We start from the raw sequence: 19651 nt of genomic DNA on the forward strand, positions 1-19651 counted from the left end.
TGACAATGGCTGCAATCGCTTCAGATGATACCCGAGGTAAGTGACATGTCGGCGCTCTATGCGCGCAATCGATTTTACTCCAGAAGTCGCCGGGAGACTGGCTGTTCTCTCTCTCATGACTCCCCTCCGATTGCAAATGTCTTCGCGCTTGTATGCGCTGGACTGGAAACACCGGGCACAACCTCCACAGCAAGAATCGCTCCGTGTTTGTTATTTCACGGAGTAAAAGTCAACCTCTTCTTTTCTCAGACACTGCTTGATTGTCTGTTCAAGGCCTATAACACCACTGCCCGCAATCATGTTCTCATACTTCTTGGCACATCATCACAACCATCACCACCGCAAGAATTAATTGCAACACCACTGAACATGAGCTAACTCTGACTCCCCCCAGTCCTCGGACAGGATCCCTTGATCCCTCCGGCTCTCCTAACCTCGGAGATTCCCATGACCGAGAGCGCCACCAACACCGTCGTCAAGGCCCGAAACGACGCCGCCGAGATCATCTTGGGCACCAGTGACCGCCTGCTCGTCGTCGTCGGCCCCTGCTCCATCCACGACCCTGCCACCGCCCACGAATATGCTGCGCGCCTCAAGGCCCTCGCCGACAAGCTCTCCAACGACCTGTGCGTCGTCATGCGCGCTTACCTCGAGAAGCCCCGGACCACCGTCGGCTGGAAGGGCCTGATCAACGACCCTGATATCGACAACTCCTTCAAGATCAACAAGGGCCTCCGTGTCTCCCGCCAGCTCTTCGTCGACCTGACCTCAAACGGCATGCCCATTGCCACCGAGATGCTCGACACCATTTCCCCCCAGTTCCTTGCCGACTGCATTTCAGTCGGTGCCATCGGTGCCCGCACCACTGAGTCCCAGCTTCACCGTGAGCTTGCCTCCGGTCTGTCTTTCCCCGTGGGCTTCAAGAACGGCACTGACGGTGGCCTCACTGTCGCCATCGACGCCATTGGCGCCGCCCAGGCCCAGCACCACTTCATGGGTGTGACCAAGCAGGGTCTCGCTGCCATCACTCGCACCAAGGGTAACGAGCACTGCTTCGTTATCCTGCGAGGCGGAAACAAGGGTCCTAACTACGACAAGGAGAGCGTCCAGGCTGCCAAGAAGGCTCTCATCGACAAGAAGCAGACTGTTGGCATCATGGTTGACTGCTCGCACGGTACGTTTGCATCCCTTTACCCATGTCTTGAACCAATACTTATACACCAGCAGGCAACTCCCAGAAGAACCACCTCAACCAGCCCAAGGTTTCTAAGGCGGTTGGCGAGCAGCTCCGCGAGGGTGAGAAGGCCATTGTTGGTGTCATGATTGAGTCCAACATTGGTGGGGGTAACCAGAAGGTCCCCGCTGAGGGCCCCGCCGCCCTAAAGCCCGGTGTCAGCATCACCGACGCTTGCATCGACTGGGAATCCACCGTCGATGTCCTCGAGGACCTGGCCGAGGCCGTCCGCACCCGCCGTGAGATCAACGCAGCTAAATAGGATTGTGTTGGCATGCCGAGTGCAGATCGTGTGATGAGCTGGGGGGAAGACTGGACTGTTCTCCTCGTTTAGTAATGCCCATGTCAGGGAGCTACCGGGGCAGAGACTTGAAGAGAAGTGACGGACGGACATATTGGGAGTTTTGACTTTGAATGGTGAAAAGCTGGGCATGTGAAAAGTCGGCGCATCTAGGGTTGCATTCAAAAATTGCCACGATGCAATGAAATCGCTTTGCGAACTAGCCGTGGCTCTGAAACCTGCTGTTGATGTTCTTCTGTATGTGTAACTGTGTTCTCTGAGATGATTTGGAAGATTGCGGTTGAAACAATTCCGCTGCCATGAACCATGTTCCCATCTGACTCCAAACTCCTCTATCCCCACGCAAATAGACAAACAACCGTACCGTGTCCCTACCGGAAGTTGTTTGGCATTGGCGCATAGTTCGCCGACTGCCGACCTACCGGATTGCCCCGGCGCCACGACACGACGCGCTTGAAGGCCGCCCACCCCATCAGGCCCACGGTGCCGATGATGAAGGCCCAGACGATGAACTTGTCCTTGTTGCTGTCGCGCTGGAAGCACAGCGTCGCGACGTCGTCCTCCTTGGCGTCCTTGCAGAAGTCGATGCCCTGGCTCAGGCAGAAGGCCTTGGTGCACTCGGAGCACGACTTGGACTTGGACCGCGGCGAGTGCGGCCGCGACAGGACGGCGTCGCGGGGCGGGTGGGCTGCGGGCTCCGGGCTGAAGACGAGGGACCGCGCGGCCAGGGAGGAGGAGCTGTCGTGCTCGGGGCCCAGCGGGATGATGGTGCTGTTCTTGAAGCAGGTGCATTTGCAGAACGTCGGCGCGGCTGGCGTGTCGGTGTTAGCTCTTGTGTCTTAGAATCAGGAGGACGAGGGGGGGATTGATTGTGCGCATACAGGATGCCGCGACGAGCGACATGAAGGCTCCCAGCAGGAGCATCAGCAGCGATATGCGCGCCATGGTGACCGGTGCAGAAGGATAAAGGATGGAGCGTTGTGTGAAGGAAGCAGAGGCCGTCGCCGATCCGGGCACGTCGCAGGATCGCCGAGTAGGAGGCTGACGATGCTCCCGGCGACGAGTGGGCCACGCCGCAGGCCACGGGTCCCGCCGCAGCCTCGCCGGCGCCGATTGGCTGGCCGCGCCACACTGGAAAAAGTTGCCCTACATGGGACGAGCTCTGGTCGCTCGCCTCGACCCTCGACATCTTCGATCCCGGCCACCGATCGAAGCAACCCGCCCACAACACCACACACAATGCCTCGAATACCGCGGGTGCGGGGGCTTTCGTCCCTGCAAACAGCCATTGCGCCCTCGTGCGCCGCCAATCGGGCCTCGCTGGCCGCCCGCGCCGCCCTCTCGACGTCGGCCCGCGTGCACGGCAAGAACACCGACTGGATCCGCGGCAAGCTCTGGAAGGGCGAGGCCCCCGGGCCCGAGGACCCCTACACGCAGCGCATGGAGCCCGAGGACGTCTCCAACCTGCCCGAGGAGGCCCGCGACCGACCGCCACACGCCGACCACCGCCCCGCGGCCGTCCAGAAGTCCCGCCTGGCGCTGCCCCCGCGCCGCACCGAGGCCGTCGCCGAGAAGGAGCTGCAGGCGCTGGACCCGACGTACGTCCCCGCGACGGAGCTCGACGGCCTCGACCAGATCAAGCCGCTCGCGTCGTGGTGGCAGCAGCCCGGCCACTGGGGCCAGGAGAGCAGGTTCCGCGGCTTCGCTGCCGAGCGGGTCGAGGACAAGGCCCTCGTTGAGCTGTACATGCGGAGGGCCGTTGTCGAGACCCTCGCTCTGCAGCAGGCCGGTCTGCTAAATGAATGGGCGGCCAAGACGTGGCCTGCTGGCAGGCGGGCCGGGCTCGACCAGACTCTGGCGGTGGATATTGTGGTTCAGGACGGCAAGGCCACGCTCAAGGGCGACCTGTCTGCCATTACCAAACGGTTGACGGGCGAGGTCAAGGAGTGTCAGCTGGCCAAATCCATTTCCGCCGAGGAGGCTCAAGAGATCGTCAAGGCGTGGGATGCCTCTTGGAAAGAGGTCGCCCTCGACGACTACTACCTCAAGTTCGCCGTACGTCCCACCCCGCTTCCACTCCAATCCTCAACCCCATGCTAACACCCCCCGCAGATCCGCAAGCGCCTCTACCAACTCACCGGCCGCCTGATCCCCGACTCGAAGCTCGGCGCCGCCCGCACGGCGCAGCACCTCATGACGCTGACCGTCAACCCGGCCAAGCGCGGCAAGAAGCTGGCCGAGATCCTCGCGACGCAGAGCGCCCTGCCGACGCTGTCCAACGTCACGGTGCACAGCCGCAAGGTCGGCCCCATCGACAAGGAGGTGGCCGTCGGCCGCTGGAAGGTCATCGAGGAGGAGCTTTCGAAGCGCGGCTTGCCCGCCACCGGCACCGCGGGGCTGGCGAAGAACAAGGAGCGGGATTGGTTGACGGGCAAGGTGTAGAGGAGAAAACAGTCGAAATGGGGCTGGTTGGGGACGGGATGAAGTGGGAGTGGTGTACTACCGTGTATACTTGTACATGTATAACAGACACATCAAGAGATGCCTTACTGTCCACGATGCTGGCGCAAGTGACCTTATTGTGCTGGGTTCATCCTATGGAAGCGGGTGAAAACGCTTTGGCTACGAATATGTTCATCCGGCTGCCATCTCCGTCGTATTGTCATACTAGAGACCAAAATATAAGTCAGGAAGGCGTGCAGCCTTTGACCAGTCATTCTTTAGATGGTGATCACCATGACTTGAACCGCATTGTGTGATAAATATTCTTCTCTTTCTTTTTTGGATTGTCTAGTGAGATAATGGAGTCCACGTCTTTACTCTACATCGTCTCAGCTGAATGCTACATCAGCAATGGCAAATGCTTTGGTCGGATGAGATCCAGAGACCATATTACTCCACATCTTCTCGCCCGACTGTCATGCCAGATCAAAGTACATCTACAGGTACTTGTTTTCGATGAGCCATTGTTGCACATCCTCCTTATCCCTTGCCAGCCAGTTTTGCTTCGCCTTGATGGTGTCGAGACTCTGTGCGAGTTCGAGATCAAATCCCTTGGTGCCCTTCTCGGAGAAGAAGCGGCGCACATCGGCGACTTGCTCCTCCTTCGTGAAGGAGCTCGTGGACATCGCAACGATATCACCCAACAGCGTCATACCGGGAGGGAGTCTCTTAGTGATCACATCCCAGTTCTCCTGGACCCAGCTCCAGAGCGCGATAATACCGGCCTTGTGGGCTCGTAGTCCGCTAATGGGCATGTACAGATCCTGGGTTTTGACCTCCTTGCTCAGAGCGTAGTCAAGCGACCTCTGGATGAGCTTTGGGTCCTCGGCGAAACCAAGAGACCGAAGAGCTGTGTTACGCTCGCTGCTCTGCTTGGCCGTCACATACTCATTGAGGACGGCGTTGTACTCGGCTTCACCTCCGTAAATCAACACAACGGCGAAAACACTACCTCGCAGGTTGGGCTGGAGTGCGTCTCTGTCGCCCTTGATGAACTTGTCGAACATCTCAAAAGCGGCAGCCTTGGCGTTCTCATCACCAGAGAGGGCGGCCTTGCCAAACATGAGCGCCTTGAATCGCTGCATCATGTGGTCGTCCTTGTCCGAGATCTCCCAGCCAATCTCGTTGGCCTTCTTGCTGACCAGATTAAGCTGGAAAGCCTTGAGGGCTGCCGTAGTCTTGTCGTCCTCGAAGACCCACGCGTCCCGAAGGGTAGCAATGCGAATGGTCAGCTCATCCCATACGATGTACTCATTCTCAGTGTCGAAGACTTGGAGAAGAGACAGCAGGCTGGAAGTATTTTGATAACCAGCAGCTGCGAGGGCACCAGCATCTGCAACCATGCCTGCTCGGTCCTCAACGCCAAGGAGGCCTGCCTTGGCGTTCTGGCCAAGCTTCTGGAGTCGCTCTGGGGTGTACGAAGTACGGTAAATGCCGGAGTGTCCCGAGTTGATCTTGAAGAAGTCACAGTCAGGCACCTTGAAATCGGCCTCGCGAGTGTCGAGAGTAAGATCATCCTGAAGGCCGTTCTTGGTACGGAGGTTGAGGAAAACGGGGTACAGGACCTCGTCCTCCTCTGGCTTGACATCGGCCGTTCTAAGGAAGCGGTTCTGCTTGACGTGGATAGTACCGTCCGCCTCGTTTTCAGTTACGGTTACCACAGGGAAGCCAACCTTCTTGGTCCAGATGTCTGCCACTCGCTCAACGTCCTTTCCACTGGCTTCGCTGAGAGCCGCCCAAAGGTCGGAGGTTTGTGTGTTCCCGTAGGCATGCTTGTTGAGGTACCGTCGGATACCCTCAAGGAAGACATCCTCTCCGAGGTGCTTGGAAATCATGCGGAGCACGCAAGAGCCCTTCTCGTATGATATGGCATCGAAGATTTGGTTGATCTCATCTGCGCGCTTGACGGGCACCTCGATCGGGTGGGAGCTGCGCAGCGAGTCAAGGCCGAGCGCAGATCGAAGGTCGTCAATGACATAGCCATCCCATACTCTCCACTCAGGGTAGAATTCGTTAGAGGAGTACCACGACATCCACGTAGCGAAGCCCTCCTTCAGCCAGAGACCATCCCAGAAGTCCATCGTGACCAAGTTGCCGAACCACTGGTGTGCCAGCTCGTGCTGCACAACTTCGGCCACGCGCTTCTTTGTCGTCGCACTGCTTGTCTTCTCGTCCAACAGGAGGTCGACAACTCGGTAAGTGATCAAGCCCCAATTTTCCATGGCTCCGGCAGCAAAGTCGGGCACTGCCACCATGTCCATTTTGGGGAGGGGGTATGGGCTACCGAACTGCGTCTCGTAGAACTCGAGGGTTCGTGCACCCAGCTCAGCCGAGAAAACAGCATGTTCAATGTTCTGGTCCGGAGTGCAGTAAACTCGGACGGGGATGCGGAAGTTGTTCGTTTCGTAGACTTGCAAATCGCCAATGACAAAGGCGAGGAGGTAGGTGGACATGATGGGGGTCTTATTGTAGGTGATGGCCTTACGCTTCTTCCCAGCCATCTTGGAGTCGACGTCCTTTTCCGAAGCAACATCCATGTTGCCCAAGCAGATCAGGTCGTGGTCTGCGATCAGGGTCACCGTGAAGGTGGCCTTGAGGGCCGGCTCGTCAAGGCAGGGGAAAGCACGACGGGCATCGGTGGCCTCCATCTGGGTCGTAGCAATGTACTTGTCGTTGCCGTTCTCGTCCTTATACGAGGAGCGGTAAAACCCGGCCATTTCATCGTTGAGGGTACCAGTGAAGCGCTGTGTCAACCGGATCTTCTGCCCCGCGGCAATTGTCTGGTCGAAGGCGACGGTCGTGGTCTGGGTGTCCTTGTTGTAGCTGAGGGCGGGGGTGGAGCTGACGGTAGCACCAGCGGACTCGATGATGGTCTCGTGGATGTCGAGGTCTACCGTGTTGAGCGAGATGGAGGTGGAGTCTTCAACAACGTCGAAGTCGATGACGACGGTGCCCTCATATTTGAAAGTCTCAAAGTCGGGCTCGAGCGTGAGGTCGTAGTGGTGCGGCTTCACGTTCTTGGGCAGGACCTGACGGCCATGGGTGATGTCGTGGCTGGCACTGGCGGCCTCAGATCCGTTGCGATACATTGCTCGCCGGTAGGAGCAGTGACGCTGCTGCTGACGAGAGACCGAGTTGCGGGACCGGCCAAGAGGACGGACAGTGGAGCTGAAGCTGGCGGTGGAGCGGACGGATCGAGATACAGAGGAAGTCGATCGCGGTGCGAGAGGTGTTGGTTGAGGGCGGTTAGCGGATCGTGAGGTCGCTGGCGGAGGGGCAGCTATGCTGGTGCGGGGGAGGGGTAATCCGGAGTGGAAGGTACGGATTGGCTGTGCAACCACCAGGAAGCCACCACGAGAGGCCCCGCGTGCATCGCTGCTGATGGAAGGCCATACGGAAGGCGCGACTGCGGCCCGCGGGGTTGACTGCCGAAGCAGGGACCGGCAGAGGGCCCCAATGATTGAAGGCGTCGTCATGCTGGTCTAGACCATGGCGGAGGGGCTTGGATTCTTGCGCTCACCGTTACAGGCCGTTTTCATGCCTTGCTGCGTGCGGTCCTTGGCTGTTGGTTGTCACTGCAGAGGCATGAATGGACATCCAAGCCCTGGATTTTGCGGTGTAGCAGAGCTTGGGCCAGCTTCCCGCTTGACACTAGAGCCAGACCACTCACCGGAAGTACGCTGGCTGCCGTTGGGCTTTAATGTCCGCGCGGGCCGTGGAGGGCACTTAATTAAGTGCCCTAATTCGCAAGGAGTTTGGAGTCTTCTAGTGTCCGCTCCACCATCTTCTCCACCATCCACGCCGCCTCCCCTAACACCAATCAGGTAACTCCAGCGAAGCTCATTCAACGCCCGCCGAAGTCCCGGAGAGTCGAAAGTTCGTTCGTTCGTCTGTGCACCGTACCGTAATGTCGGGCACGTTTCGTGATGGAACTCTGTTGCTGGCAGCTTCACCCAACAGCTAGACGGCCCGTTTGGCGTCGGCGGGGAACCCCAGACTTGCAGTGCGGTGCAATGCGCTGCACGATTATGCTGTATGCTACCTTGGTTGTTGGGAGCAGGCTTTCCACTGATCCCTCGGCCTGGCCTGCAGCGTACGCAATGCACGTCGTATTAGCATTCAGCCTCAATGTCTGCTGCACGCACTATCTTAGCACAATCAGCAATATTATGCCCGTACTATTAATACGCGGCCTATAATCGCCGGTTGAAGTCTGGGACTTGTGGCAGGTGTTGACCTAAACCTGGAGGCGCGTCATGGCATCTCACGTTACATCGCAACGAACGTCGCGCGTGTCATGTCCCGCTCTAGCTCATGTAAAAGCTCACGTCCAGCACCTCGGCAATACGACATTGAGCTGCAGGCCCGTGAATTTACGTCCCCTTTCAGATCAATATCCCAAAAAATGCAGCTGTCATTCATGCGAGGTCCAATACCACTGTCACATACCCAAATAGGAAAACATACATGCGGGCCACTTCTTGGCACATCCCTAAACGCTCTTCATACCCAAATGTTGCTTCAAGAAATCAATCTGCGCCTCCATGACGTGAGGAAACTCCTCTCCCGTCAGGAAATCCATATGCCCTTTCTTCGGCACCGAATAAAATGCCTTGGGTTCTTTGAAACTTTCAAACAGCTTCTTCTCCTCCGCTAGTGGGCACATGCCGTCCTCCTCGGCCACACACATCATGACAGGAGTGGGACTGACGAGGTGCATGAGTTTGAGGGGTTCCCACATGGCGATGTGGTAGTAGGACTGCATTGAGGTGGTGATGTTGACGGTTGGCCCGTAGGCCTGTGCCTGCCGGATGAGATCGTGATCATCTTCGGAGATCGGCACGGCAATCTTGTAGAGAGTATTGCCTTTTTTGTCAAACAGAGGCACCTGACAGGGCGGATTTCCCGCAACCGAAGACTCCCGATCTTTTTGCACACGGGCGAGGATCTTGGGGAGTTTCTCCGGAGGGAACCCAACGTCAGTTGGAGGTGCGCAGGCAACGACAGCAGCAATGCGCTTGTCAAGCGCTGCCGCCGACAGTGCTACCGTGCCTGAGAGCGAGTATCCCCAAAGTGCGATCTGAGCAGGATTGACCAAGGGGTGAGTGCGCATGTAGGTCACGGCATCGTGGTAGTCCCCGACCTGCTTGGTGGGGTTGATGTCGTTGCGAGGCAGCCCATCACTCGCACCAATGGACCTGGTGTCATACACCAACGCCGTGATGCCGGCGGCCTGGAACGCAGTTGCGACTTCAGGGAGCAGCATCTCCTTGACACAGTTGAACTACAGCCGTATAGTCAGCATCGAGCCAAAGGGAGCCTTGGATAGAGATCAAATTTTACCCCAGGACTCATAATGACGGCGGGGCCGCGCTGGGCGGCTGGGAACAGCCAGCCCCGGAGGGTACACCCATCGAGGGTCTGGAACTCCACGTCTTCCCGGTGCCGAATAATCATGATGAGAGGAGACTGGTAGGGCCAATGTGTCAAGATCAGGTGGAGAAGAAAAAAGACAAAATAGAAGAGGGAGTTCGAGGGTATGCGAGGAGGGAGGTCCGGCAGTCCGGTAAGGGCTCTGGTATCACAACGACGACGTGGACAGCAGGACCGGGCGTTTGGTTGCAGGAACAAGCTGCGGCCGGGCAAAAGACCCAATACGAAGAGCAAGGCTTATCTGGATGCAAGGTCGAAACAAGTTACCAAGATATGCAGCGGTTCAGTAGCGAATAGGTCGATCCCCGAAGGCCGTTGAAGCCGTGGGCGTATTAGTACCTATGCAGCGTTGACCGTTATTCTGAGCGCCAGCGCAGCGGAGCGGCGGATGCGGGAGCCACCTCGGGACCCGGGACCTGCTGTGTACTATGTACAGAGAGGGAGGAGGGCCGTCGACATCATGCGCTTCCAAGGAACGACCCAGCCATTGTCGGGTATAATTAGGACCGTTGCTGGGGGATATTCACCTCATCTTTCTAGCTCCTACCCATGACCTGACAAGTGCATGTCTAGGTGGGCGCTAGGTAGGAGACAGGACGGGCGGACCCCCTGAGCCCCCGCCAGCGTTGCGTTGAAGACTGACGAACCCATAAGACCCACGGGATAGCCCCTGAACAAGGACGACCAACAGAGCGAACTGCAGAGGCGAAACATGTCCCGCGAGCGACTGACAGAGTCTTCAGGGGGCAGCGGACGGGGCCCACGAGGATGGCTTCCTTCGCCAGAGTTAGTAGCGGGCTGTTCCCACTTTGCAGCGGTTGTTGCTGGAGTCCCGTGATTACCGTCGTGACTGTGCCGCCCGAAACCCGGGCAAATGCGCCGCCGCCGAGCCGCTCCTCCACGTCCGCGCCTCCACGCCTCCACGGACGCGACATGGCTGGCCCGGGATGTCCCAAGCCACCCGCAGATCGATCAGACAAGCTACAGCCCCCCAACCCAAGCGAGACGGTGCGTACTACGCACATGAACTGTGGCCGAGCGGATGCCGTGGCCCGTGGCTTCGGCCCGCCCCCTCCATCTGCAGACTGCGCCCATCTACGCCAAATCCCGCGCCATTGCCAGCCTTTTGCCGCGGCTGCACGAAGCCCGCCTGTTCCCTCGTCCTCAAGCCCCAATGGGAAAACAACCGGCGCCCGGGGGCTGGCCGGGGTGGGTGGCCGGGCAGGCCGGGGGAGGCCGGGGTCCGGGCAGATGGCTGCGTCTAAAACGCCAAAGTCCTCGAACTGCAACCCCATCCACACACGTCGTCGAGCTCAGTCTGTACGGTAATAACGGGGCCGCTCCATAGTGCCGACCGGGGCCCCTCGGCCGTCTGTCGTGCAGGACCCAACGGCGACCAATTCAAGCCACGCCGCCGCCGGCCCACCCGGCCAGGGCCGTTGCAGAACCGCACTTCAGTCTGCACTACGTATCAACGTGGGACGTGATATGGAGGCATGGACCCGGCCAGTGGAGCCTGTCACATTCTCACCTCATAGCCGCCATCATAATGACTGGCATCCAAGTCGAGCCCGTCGATCAACGTGCCTTCCTCGTCGAGCGGTTAGCCATCGACACCAGCTGACCCGTTTGCCATATCGTTGCAACCAACAACCAACACGACCAACATTCACTCCACAAGGACCTGATTGCCACCCCGAGTTGCTCGCGAAAGCCTGGTTCCGCCTCGTTTGTGGCAGTCATCTCCGACCACATGGCCCTTGTCTTGCCGCTCCGCTAAAAGCCTCTCCATACCAGTTTTCTGCTTGGTGCCCACGTCGGCCGAGTAGCTGCCGCCGACTCTGCTAGCAATGTGGTTCTAGCTGGGGCTCTTTCACCTAGGCCCCGCATAATCCAAGCTTCCCGTCGAGGCGCTCTGGTCCGAAAAAGTCCCCTGCGCCTGTTCTGCTTGGTATCATGGAGTGTGGGATCCAAAGACTTGAGGCAGGTCACGTAAGTCAACTACCGCTGCTGCCGATCAATCAGAGAGGGCCCTCTTTTCGCGAGATATCGGAGCATTCAGCCCATACTTTCTAAACCCTTGGCCTGGCGCCTTCTAACCCTGATCGCAGGCTGTGAATCCCTGCAGACCATTGTCTGCCCTTCGCTTAAGGACCAACTCATTGTGCCATATCTCGCTCGCTATCGCACCACCACTTCTCCATGCTCTGCTCTTGACTTCCTTGAAAACGGTCCCTCCCACCGTTGTGAACCCCTCCTCTCACACAGTGTTCCATTCCACTCACGGATAGCATCATGGACTCGAGCTATACTACCGCAGGTGCGGCTGCACCTGCACAGAATGGCACAAACACCACCAGCCACACGGGTCAAGAGCCCATTGCCATTGTTTCTGTGGCCTGCCGTCTCCCTGGCCACTGTATGAACCCGCAACAACTATGGGAGTTTCTCATCAACGGAGGTGTTGCTACTTCCAACTCGCCTCCCGAGTCGAGATTCAACATCAAGGGTCACTTCGATGGCTCCCGCAAGACTCACACTATGATATCCCCTGGAGGCATGTTCATTGAGGACATTGACCTACAGGCTTTTGACGCCCAATTCTTCAACGTCAATAGAGCAGACGCAATTGCTATGGAGCCGCAACAGCGCCAGATTCTCGAGGTTGTTTATGAATGCCTCGAGAACGGAGGTGTCCCATTGGAGAGTCTGACAGGCAAGGAGGTTGGCTGCTTTGTGGCCAGTTACGCTGTCGGTAAGTGTCACCCATGCTCCTGGGAAAAAGCAATTTTTGTTGACACCTTACCCACCATGCAGACTTTGGCGACATTCAAGCCCGGGATCCCGAAGACAGAGCAGGGGGCATCTCGATGGGTATTGGTCGTTCTATTTTGAGTAACCGAATCAGTCACTTTTTGAACATCAAAGGTCCTAGGTGAGTAAAAGCATCAGCTCTGGGCGAATTTGACCTAACTGAAACTTAATAGCATGACCATTGATACGGCTTGCTCTGGTGGCCTGGTCTCGCTCGATGTTGCTTGCAAATACCTGCAGGCAGGGTTGATGGACGGAGCACTCGTGGCAAGCGCCAACATCAACATGGATCCTGAACACACAATTGAATCAGGATCCTTGCGAGGAACCATCTCTGAGTCCGGAAAATGCCACACCTTTGATAATAAGGCCGATGGTTATGTCAAATCTGAAGCTGTCAACTGCGTCTACATCAAGAGATTGAGAGACGCAATTCGCGACGGAGACCCAATCCGAGCAGTTATTCGTGGGACCTCGTCCAACAGCGACGGCCGCACTCCTGGTATTGCTAGTCCCAGCTCTGAAGCACAGGCAGCAGCAGCTATGGCGGCATATGAGCGTGCTGGGATTACAGATCTCAGCAGGACAGGATACCTCGAGTGCCATGGTACAGGTACCCCTGCAGGCGATCCCATTGAGACAACTGGAGCCAGCATGGTGTTCAAGGCCTCACACCCCGCCGACGACCCCCTGATTGTAGGGTCTATCAAAAGCAATATTGGCCACTCAGAGAATGCCGCAGGAATTTCATCCCTTCTCAAAGCCACCCTTGCTGTAGAGAGCGGTATTATTCCCGGAAACCCAACCTTCATCACCCCCAACCCCAAGATCGATTTTGCGAAGCTGCACCTGCGCCCTTCAAGGGTGGCCGTCAACTGGCCAAAGAGCAAGAATGACTACCGTCGAGCAAGTGTCAACTCGTTTGGTTTTGGTGGCACCAACGCCCACGCAATTGTTGAGGCGTCGGAGCACTATCTGCGGGAACAGAAGATTCAGCAACACGTCCAGTACCTCAGCACCTATTCTGAGGAGAGTGATGATTTCTTTGACGATGATGATGATGAAGTTGACGAGTCGGCTGGCGGTGTTCCTAGGCCTCAAGTTGTCGTTTTCTCTGCCAATAACCTCGACTCCCTCAAGTTGTACCTGAAGAAGCTACGGACGCACCTCCTCAATCCTCGAGTTAGCATCAAGCTCTCGGACCTCACATACACACTTTCAGAGCGCCGAACCCGCCTCTATCACCGTGGTTTTGCTGTTATTACCAAAGGCCCAGATGCCAAGGTGGATGGCATCTCTGCTGATTCTGTCATCTTTGGCAAGCAAGCAGCGGATCCACCCAAGATTGGTTTCGTTTTCACCGGCCAGGGAGCGCAATGGCCTCAGATGGGCCGTGATCTGTTGACTGCTTTCCCCGAAACTGCTGGCGCAATTATCAAACGACTTGATGTCGCCCTTCAGGATCTTTCTCCTGAAGTCAGACCGGCTTGGTCAATTTACTCTGAGCTTACTGAGTCCCGAACATCGGACCACATGCGTCTGCCAGAGTTCTCTCAGCCTTTGGTCACGGCACTTCAACTCGCCCTCTTCGAGGTTTTGAAGATGTGGGGTGTATCCCCCCGAGCTGTTGTGGGTCACTCCTCAGGCGAGATTGCAGCCGCTTGTACGGCTGGCCTCCTTACTCCCGAGCAAGCCATCAAGATTGCCTATCTGCGTGGCTATGCTGGCAAGGCAGCCACGGGCACTTCTGAAGCCCTTAGCATGATGGCTGTGGGCATGGGCCCTGAGAAGGCCCAACCCTACCTTGATGCCGTCAATGTGAGCGGAGAGAAGCCCGTAGTTGAGATTGCGTGCTACAACAGTCCTTCCAGCATTACTCTTGCTGGTACTGTTGATTCTCTCAACGTTGTGCGTGAGGCTATCCAAGCGGATGGACATTTTGCGCGCTTGCTGCAAGTCAACCTAGCCTACCACTCGCGATACATGGGAACCATCAGTGAGGCTTACGAGAAGCTGTTGGTCGAGAACAAGTGTCTCGAGGGCTCCCCCAAGTCTTCTGGATCCGTCAAGATGTTCTCATCCGTACTCCGAGAGAAGCTTTCCCGTGAGGCAGAGACTGGCGTTGATTACTGGAAGGCCAACATGGTTTCTCCCGTTCGATTTGCTGATGCCTGTCTGGAGCTGATGAAGGATCAGGAGGATGGAGCTGACTTCTTGATTGAACTTGGCCCTAGCAATGCACTGGCTGGCCCAGTTGGCCAGATTAAGAAGACTCTGCCGAATGATGGTACCAACATCATGTACGCTTCTGCTACCAAGCGCGGAGCTGAGACTCTTCAGGCTCTCTACTCGGTTGCTGGTCAACTCTTCATTGCCGGTGCGGACATCCCCCTTACGAAGGTGAACGGTGTCGAGGGCGTCTCCCCAACGAAGCCTTCTATCCTGATTGATCTCCCTAACTATGCCTGGAACCACACCACCAAGTACTGGCATGAAAGCGAAATCAGCAAAGAATGGCGCTTCCGCAGGTTCTTGCACCACGATCTCCTCGGAAGCAAGGTTTTGGGAACCTCCTGGAACGCCCCCTCATGGAAGAAGCCTCTCAAGCTTTCCGACTTTCCTTGGCTCAGCGAACACAAGATGGGCACGGATGTTGTCTTCCCTGGAGCGGGTTACATCGCCATGGCTATTGAAGCTGTTCATCAAACCACCCTTTCTCTTGCGACTGATGATGAAGCGAAAGAGCTGGACGCCGAGTCCTATCACTACCAGCTTCGAGACGTCAAGTTCTCCAAGGCACTTGTGCTGGATGACACGGTTGACGCTGCGGTCATGCTCAATCTGACCCCTACCCAGGGTCTTAAGTCCAGGTGGTACAAATACGAAGTCATCTCGACTGTAGGCGGCGAAGCCCTTACCACCACTAGCCACAGCACAGGATTTGTTCGACTCAATAAGGGACTTTTCAAGAACCCTCCAGCGGACCCTGAGAGCTTGATGCTTCCCTTGAAGCACACCGCCCCTGCTAAGCTGTGGTACGGCTCTATGGCGGATGCTGGGTATGGATTTGGTCCATCTTTCCAGAAGCAAGTCGAAGTGGAGGTTACCTTGGGCCAGCCGAAGAGTCGATCATTGGTCAACTTGACATCGCCTTCCTCCAAGTGGAAGCAGTCGTACTACCCTCTCCACCCGGTAGTCATGGATGGCTGCTTCCAGACTGTGTCACCATCTCTGTGGCACGGAGACCGCAGCGCCGTCGATTCCCTTCTGATCCCGGCCAGCGTGGATAGTCTGTGCATCTCTGCATTCCCAGAGGGTCAGCTCCCCGAGGTTGGCCTCTCAATCTCTTCCGCCAAGTACCTCGGCCGAGGACGCCTCGAAGATAAGATCCATTACTCTTCCTACGCTTCCGTGTACAACCCCACGACCGGTGATGCTATTTTCGATATGAAGGGCCTACGATATCACCGTCTTGAGACGCAGAATGCTTCTTCAGAGCCTTATCCTTACACCCGCTTGGAGTGGAAGCCTGATTTTAGCTACCTGCGTGAAGCTGGTAAACTTAGCACTGCTATTGAGGCCAGAAAAATCAAACAGAGCTCCTCTGTTCACAGTGTTATTGATTTTGCTGCTCACAAGAAGCCTCATCTTGCCGTGTTGGAGGTCAACCTGACCCCCAACGATACTTCCAGCTTGTGGCTTGAGAAGCCCGGGTCGAAGCACGCGACCCGTGCGGCCTGCAGAGCCTACCAACTGATTAGCAAGTACCCCGATGCTGTCCTTGAAGCTGAGAATCAGTATGCTGGGTCTGCTAATGCCAAGTTCACTCTCCTCGACCCCACCTCAGTGGACTTTGAGCCATCACCTGAGGTGTATGATCTCGTTATCGTGAAGCTGCCTCCCACCCCTAGTGCCAAGGTTGACATTCTCATTGCAAACATCGATAAGCATGTTGCAGAGAGTGGAAGTATGCTGTTCATCCAAGGTTCAGAGAACTTTGAGACTCAATTGAATGGCGAAGTCAATGGCGATGCCAAGGAACTCACTAACGGCGAGGTCGAAACAACCACCGCCCACGTGAACGGAGAGACCAATGGAGAGACCAACGGAAATCACGTTGAAGAAACCACTGTCGATATCTCAGTTTCTCTTGAAAAGTCCGGCTTCAAGAGCATTCGGACTATCCCCAGTGAGGGCAAGGATGTCGCAGTTGTCGCTTCCAAGTCTGCATTAGAGGATGCTCAGCGAGGTGCAATTGCCCTGGTTCGTCTTTCTGAAACCTCGGAAATTACCTCTCTTGCGGCCAAGTCTCTGAGTGAGCTTGGCTGGTCTCTCACGGAGCATGCCTCTTCCGTCGAGGCTGTTCAGCACAAGAGCACTGTCCTCGTTATTGATGAGCTGGCCCAGCCTCTTCTGACAACTGTCACGGATTCCCAGTGGAGTACGGTTAAAGAGCTTGTCCGAAAGGAGTGCAACATTCTCTGGGTGACCCAAGGCGCCCAGATGGCTGTCAAGAACCCTCAGGCTTCGGTCGCACAGGGCGTGTTCAGAAGTGTTCGGTCCGAGGAGCCTCTCCTCAACATCATTACTCTCGATGTAGAATCCAGTGAAGCTGAAGGGCTCCCCAACACGGTTGCGGCGGTCGACACCCTCCTTCAGTTGGCTCAGAATAAGCCTAACCAGGAGAGCAATGACTTTGAGTTCGTCGAGCGTGGTGGTATTCTCTACATCCCTCGAATTCTCCCTGACGAAGGTCTCCATTCGGCCCAAGTTGAAGGCGACAGAGCGTCTACTCGCACTGTTGATCTTCACGCTTCCAAGTCCACTATTCGACTCATTACTGGAAAGCGTGGTGACATCGACTCACTGCATTGGACAGAGATTGGCTCTAGCGAGGCTACAGAACTCGAGCCTGGCTTCCTGGAGGTAGAGATTTATGCTTCCAGTCTCAACTTCAAGGATGTCATCGTGGCTATGGGTATCATTCCCGAGAATGAGCACCTCCTTGGTCTTGACGGTGCCGGTATCGTCACCCGAGTCGGTCCTGGTGTCACTGATAGACACGTTGGCCAGCGTGTTGCTGTCCTGGAGAGGGGTACGCTTGCAAACCGTGTCATCACTCCTCGAGAGTACACCATGACTATCCCGGATAGCATGTCCTTTGAAGAAGGTGCCACCATGCCTCTGGTGTTTGTCACCAGTATGGAGTCGCTATTTGGTCTTGCAAACCTCCGACGTGGACAGAAGGTTCTGATCCACTCTGCCGCTGGTGGAATTGGTATCTCAAGCATCCAGCTGTGCAAGTACAAGGAGTGCGAGGTATGTACCTGAATGCCCTCAGTCGTGGATGATTTAGTTTAAAATGTGATTGCTGACATTACTTACCTAGGTTTTCGCAACTGTTGGATCTGAGGACAAGCGCCAGTTCCTCAAGGACTCTTTCGGAATCCCCGATGACCACATCTTCTCGTCGAGAAGCACCAAGTTTGCCAAGCAGATTCTAGACGCAACCAACGGCTATGGTGTTGATGTTATTCTCAACTCCCTCACCGGAGAGCTTCTGGAGGAAAGCTGGCGCATTATTGCGACTGCTGGCACGATGGTTGAGATTGGCAAGCACGACATCCTCGAACGCCGCTCTCTGCCGATGGAGCCTTTCGGCCGAAATGCCTCGTTCCGCGCCCTGGATCTCTCGTTGAAGGAATTCCCCAAGAGAGTTGTTGGAGAGTAAGTGTCCTGTGAACTCATACGTCTCCCGCTTTAGCGCTAACACTGAGGTAGGCATCTGGATCTTCTGTCTGAGCTCGTCCAGCAAGGCCACATGAAACCCATCAACCCCATCAAGGTCTTCTCATTTGAGGAGATTGGAGATGCATTCCGATTCCTCGGAAGTGGAAAACACATCGGAAAGCTGATCATCTCGAACGGGGAGAAGGAGGCGGCCCAAGTCACGGTAGGTTATGCATCGACTTTTCTGTCGGCAAACGCTGACAATATTCTAGGTCCAACCCCCCAAGCGTAGTCTTGAGAAGGCTTTGAACCCAGAACACTCGTACCTCGTCGTCGGAGGTCTAAAGGGCCTCTGCGGAAGCCTGGCTATCTGGCTTGCTAAGAACGGAGCCAAGCACCTGGCTATCATGTCCCGAAGCGGCTCCGCTGACGAGAAATCGCTTGGAGTCATCAAGGATATTGAAGCTCAGGGATGCGCCGTAGAACTTCTCAAAGGAGATGTTGCGGATACTGAAGACGTGCGGCGTTGCTTGAAGTCAACAGTTGTGCCCATCGGCGGTATTGTTCAGGGTGCTATGGTTCTTCGGGTAAGTTACTTTTGACAACGCACAGTCTTGCACATGCACCGCAAGACCAATCGCTAATTTGCAAATAGGATCGCATGTTCGACTCCATGACACATCAAGAGTATCACGAGGCACTTGCCTGCAAGGTCCAGGGAACCTGGAACCTTCATACTGTGTCCCAGGAGCTCAACCTGCCACTTTCCTTCTTCACTATGCTGTCGTCCATCTCTGGCATCATTGGCCAGAAGGGACAGACCAACTACTCTGGTGGAAACACATTCCTCGACTCTCTGGCGGTCTACCGTCGCGATACCCTGGGACTGCCTGCGACAACCGTTAACTTGGGCATCATCGAGGGCATTGGCTACCTGGCCGACCACGATGACGTGCACAAGCAACTTACTCGCAACCTGGATACTTGGGCCCCAATCAACGAGGCCAAGCTTCGTCGCATCTTTGAGTTCTCGGTGTTCCAGCAGGACCTGGACGTCACTCGCCAGCCTAGCCCGGCCAGTGTTACTCAGATGATCACCGGCATGCAAATCCCCTTGCCTGGAGACACTGAACTGTTCCGCGATGCCCGCTTTACTGGCCTTCACATCACTACTGGAAAGGAGGGCGATGGAGCCAAGTCCGGTGACCGAGATGACAAGGAGCTGCAGACGTTCCTGCTCTTGATCAAGACCAAGGGAACCGACCCGAACGCGCTCCTTACGGCTGCCGTGGAGCTCGCAAACGCCAAGTTCACCAAGCTGCTCCGCCTCGCCGAACCCATGGAGCCGAGCCGGCCGATGAGCATTTACGGTCTCGACTCGCTGGTGGCGGTCGAGTTCCGCAACTGGGCCCGTACTACGTTGAGCGTGGAGCTGTCGACGCTGGAGATCACCAATGCGCAGAGCCTGATTGCGCTTTGCGAGAAGATTGTGGCCAAGGCTGCGGCTGCCTTGGCTGCTTGAAACGAATGAATTACGACTTTGCGTGTTTGAGGCGAGCGTCGATATATAGCGGGTTTAGTTTTATTTAAATGACAATATTGAGCGAATTTGACGAATCCTTGCTGGCATGGTAATT

General features: G+C 56.2%; 6 protein-coding genes across 6 annotated transcripts; 3 read left to right on the forward strand and 3 right to left on the reverse strand.

Annotated features, from left to right (window-relative positions):
- Positions 1–5: 5 nt before the first annotated feature.
- BGZ61DRAFT_529505 (uncharacterized protein) lies at positions 6–1496 on the forward strand (the record flags this gene model as incomplete). The annotated part of the gene is made up of 3 exons (XM_046253413.1): positions 6–36; positions 395–1174; positions 1228–1496. 3 exons carry the CDS (start codon positions 6–8, stop codon positions 1494–1496), a joined length of 1080 nt encoding a protein of 359 aa, XP_046107303.1.
- A 410-nt stretch (positions 1497–1906) lies between these two features.
- On the reverse strand, positions 1907–2480 carry BGZ61DRAFT_491675 (uncharacterized protein; the record flags this gene model as incomplete). The annotated part of the gene is made up of 2 exons (XM_046250459.1): positions 1907–2346; positions 2417–2480. The coding sequence occupies 2 exons, from the start codon at positions 2478–2480 to the stop codon at positions 1907–1909; spliced, it is 504 nt and encodes a 167-aa protein (XP_046107304.1).
- A 294-nt stretch (positions 2481–2774) lies between these two features.
- On the forward strand, positions 2775–3977 carry BGZ61DRAFT_346842 (uncharacterized protein; the record flags this gene model as incomplete). The annotated part of the gene is made up of 2 exons (XM_046239921.1): positions 2775–3590; positions 3648–3977. 2 exons carry the CDS (start codon positions 2775–2777, stop codon positions 3975–3977), a joined length of 1146 nt encoding a protein of 381 aa, XP_046107305.1.
- Positions 3978–4291: 314 nt separating this feature from the next.
- BGZ61DRAFT_446101 (peptidase family M1-domain-containing protein) lies at positions 4292–7700 on the reverse strand. The gene has a single exon (XM_046245176.1). It carries the CDS (start codon positions 7511–7513, stop codon positions 4475–4477), a length of 3039 nt encoding a protein of 1012 aa, XP_046107306.1. The 5' UTR covers positions 7514–7700; the 3' UTR covers positions 4292–4474.
- Positions 7701–8382: 682 nt separating this feature from the next.
- BGZ61DRAFT_178951 (Alpha/Beta hydrolase protein) lies at positions 8383–9676 on the reverse strand. The gene is made up of 2 exons (XM_046237665.1): positions 9381–9676; positions 8383–9321 (listed from the first exon to the last, which is right to left on the reverse strand). Exons 1-2 carry the CDS (start codon positions 9492–9494, stop codon positions 8530–8532), a joined length of 906 nt encoding a protein of 301 aa, XP_046107307.1. The 5' UTR covers positions 9495–9676; the 3' UTR covers positions 8383–8529.
- Positions 9677–11765: 2089 nt separating this feature from the next.
- Positions 11766–19536, forward strand: BGZ61DRAFT_529510 (putative polyketide synthase; the record flags this gene model as incomplete). The annotated part of the gene is made up of 7 exons (XM_046253414.1): positions 11766–12225; positions 12288–12405; positions 12458–17603; positions 17674–18011; positions 18066–18237; positions 18287–18601; positions 18670–19536. The coding sequence occupies 7 exons, from the start codon at positions 11766–11768 to the stop codon at positions 19534–19536; spliced, it is 7416 nt and encodes a 2471-aa protein (XP_046107308.1).
- Between the last annotated feature and the right edge of the window lie 115 nt (positions 19537–19651).

This window comes from Ilyonectria robusta (assembly GCF_021365365.1).
Source record: "Ilyonectria robusta strain PMI_751 chromosome Unknown BGZ61scaffold_5, whole genome shotgun sequence".
In the NCBI taxonomy this organism is placed as follows: Eukaryota; Fungi; Ascomycota; class Sordariomycetes; order Hypocreales; family Nectriaceae; genus Ilyonectria; species Ilyonectria robusta.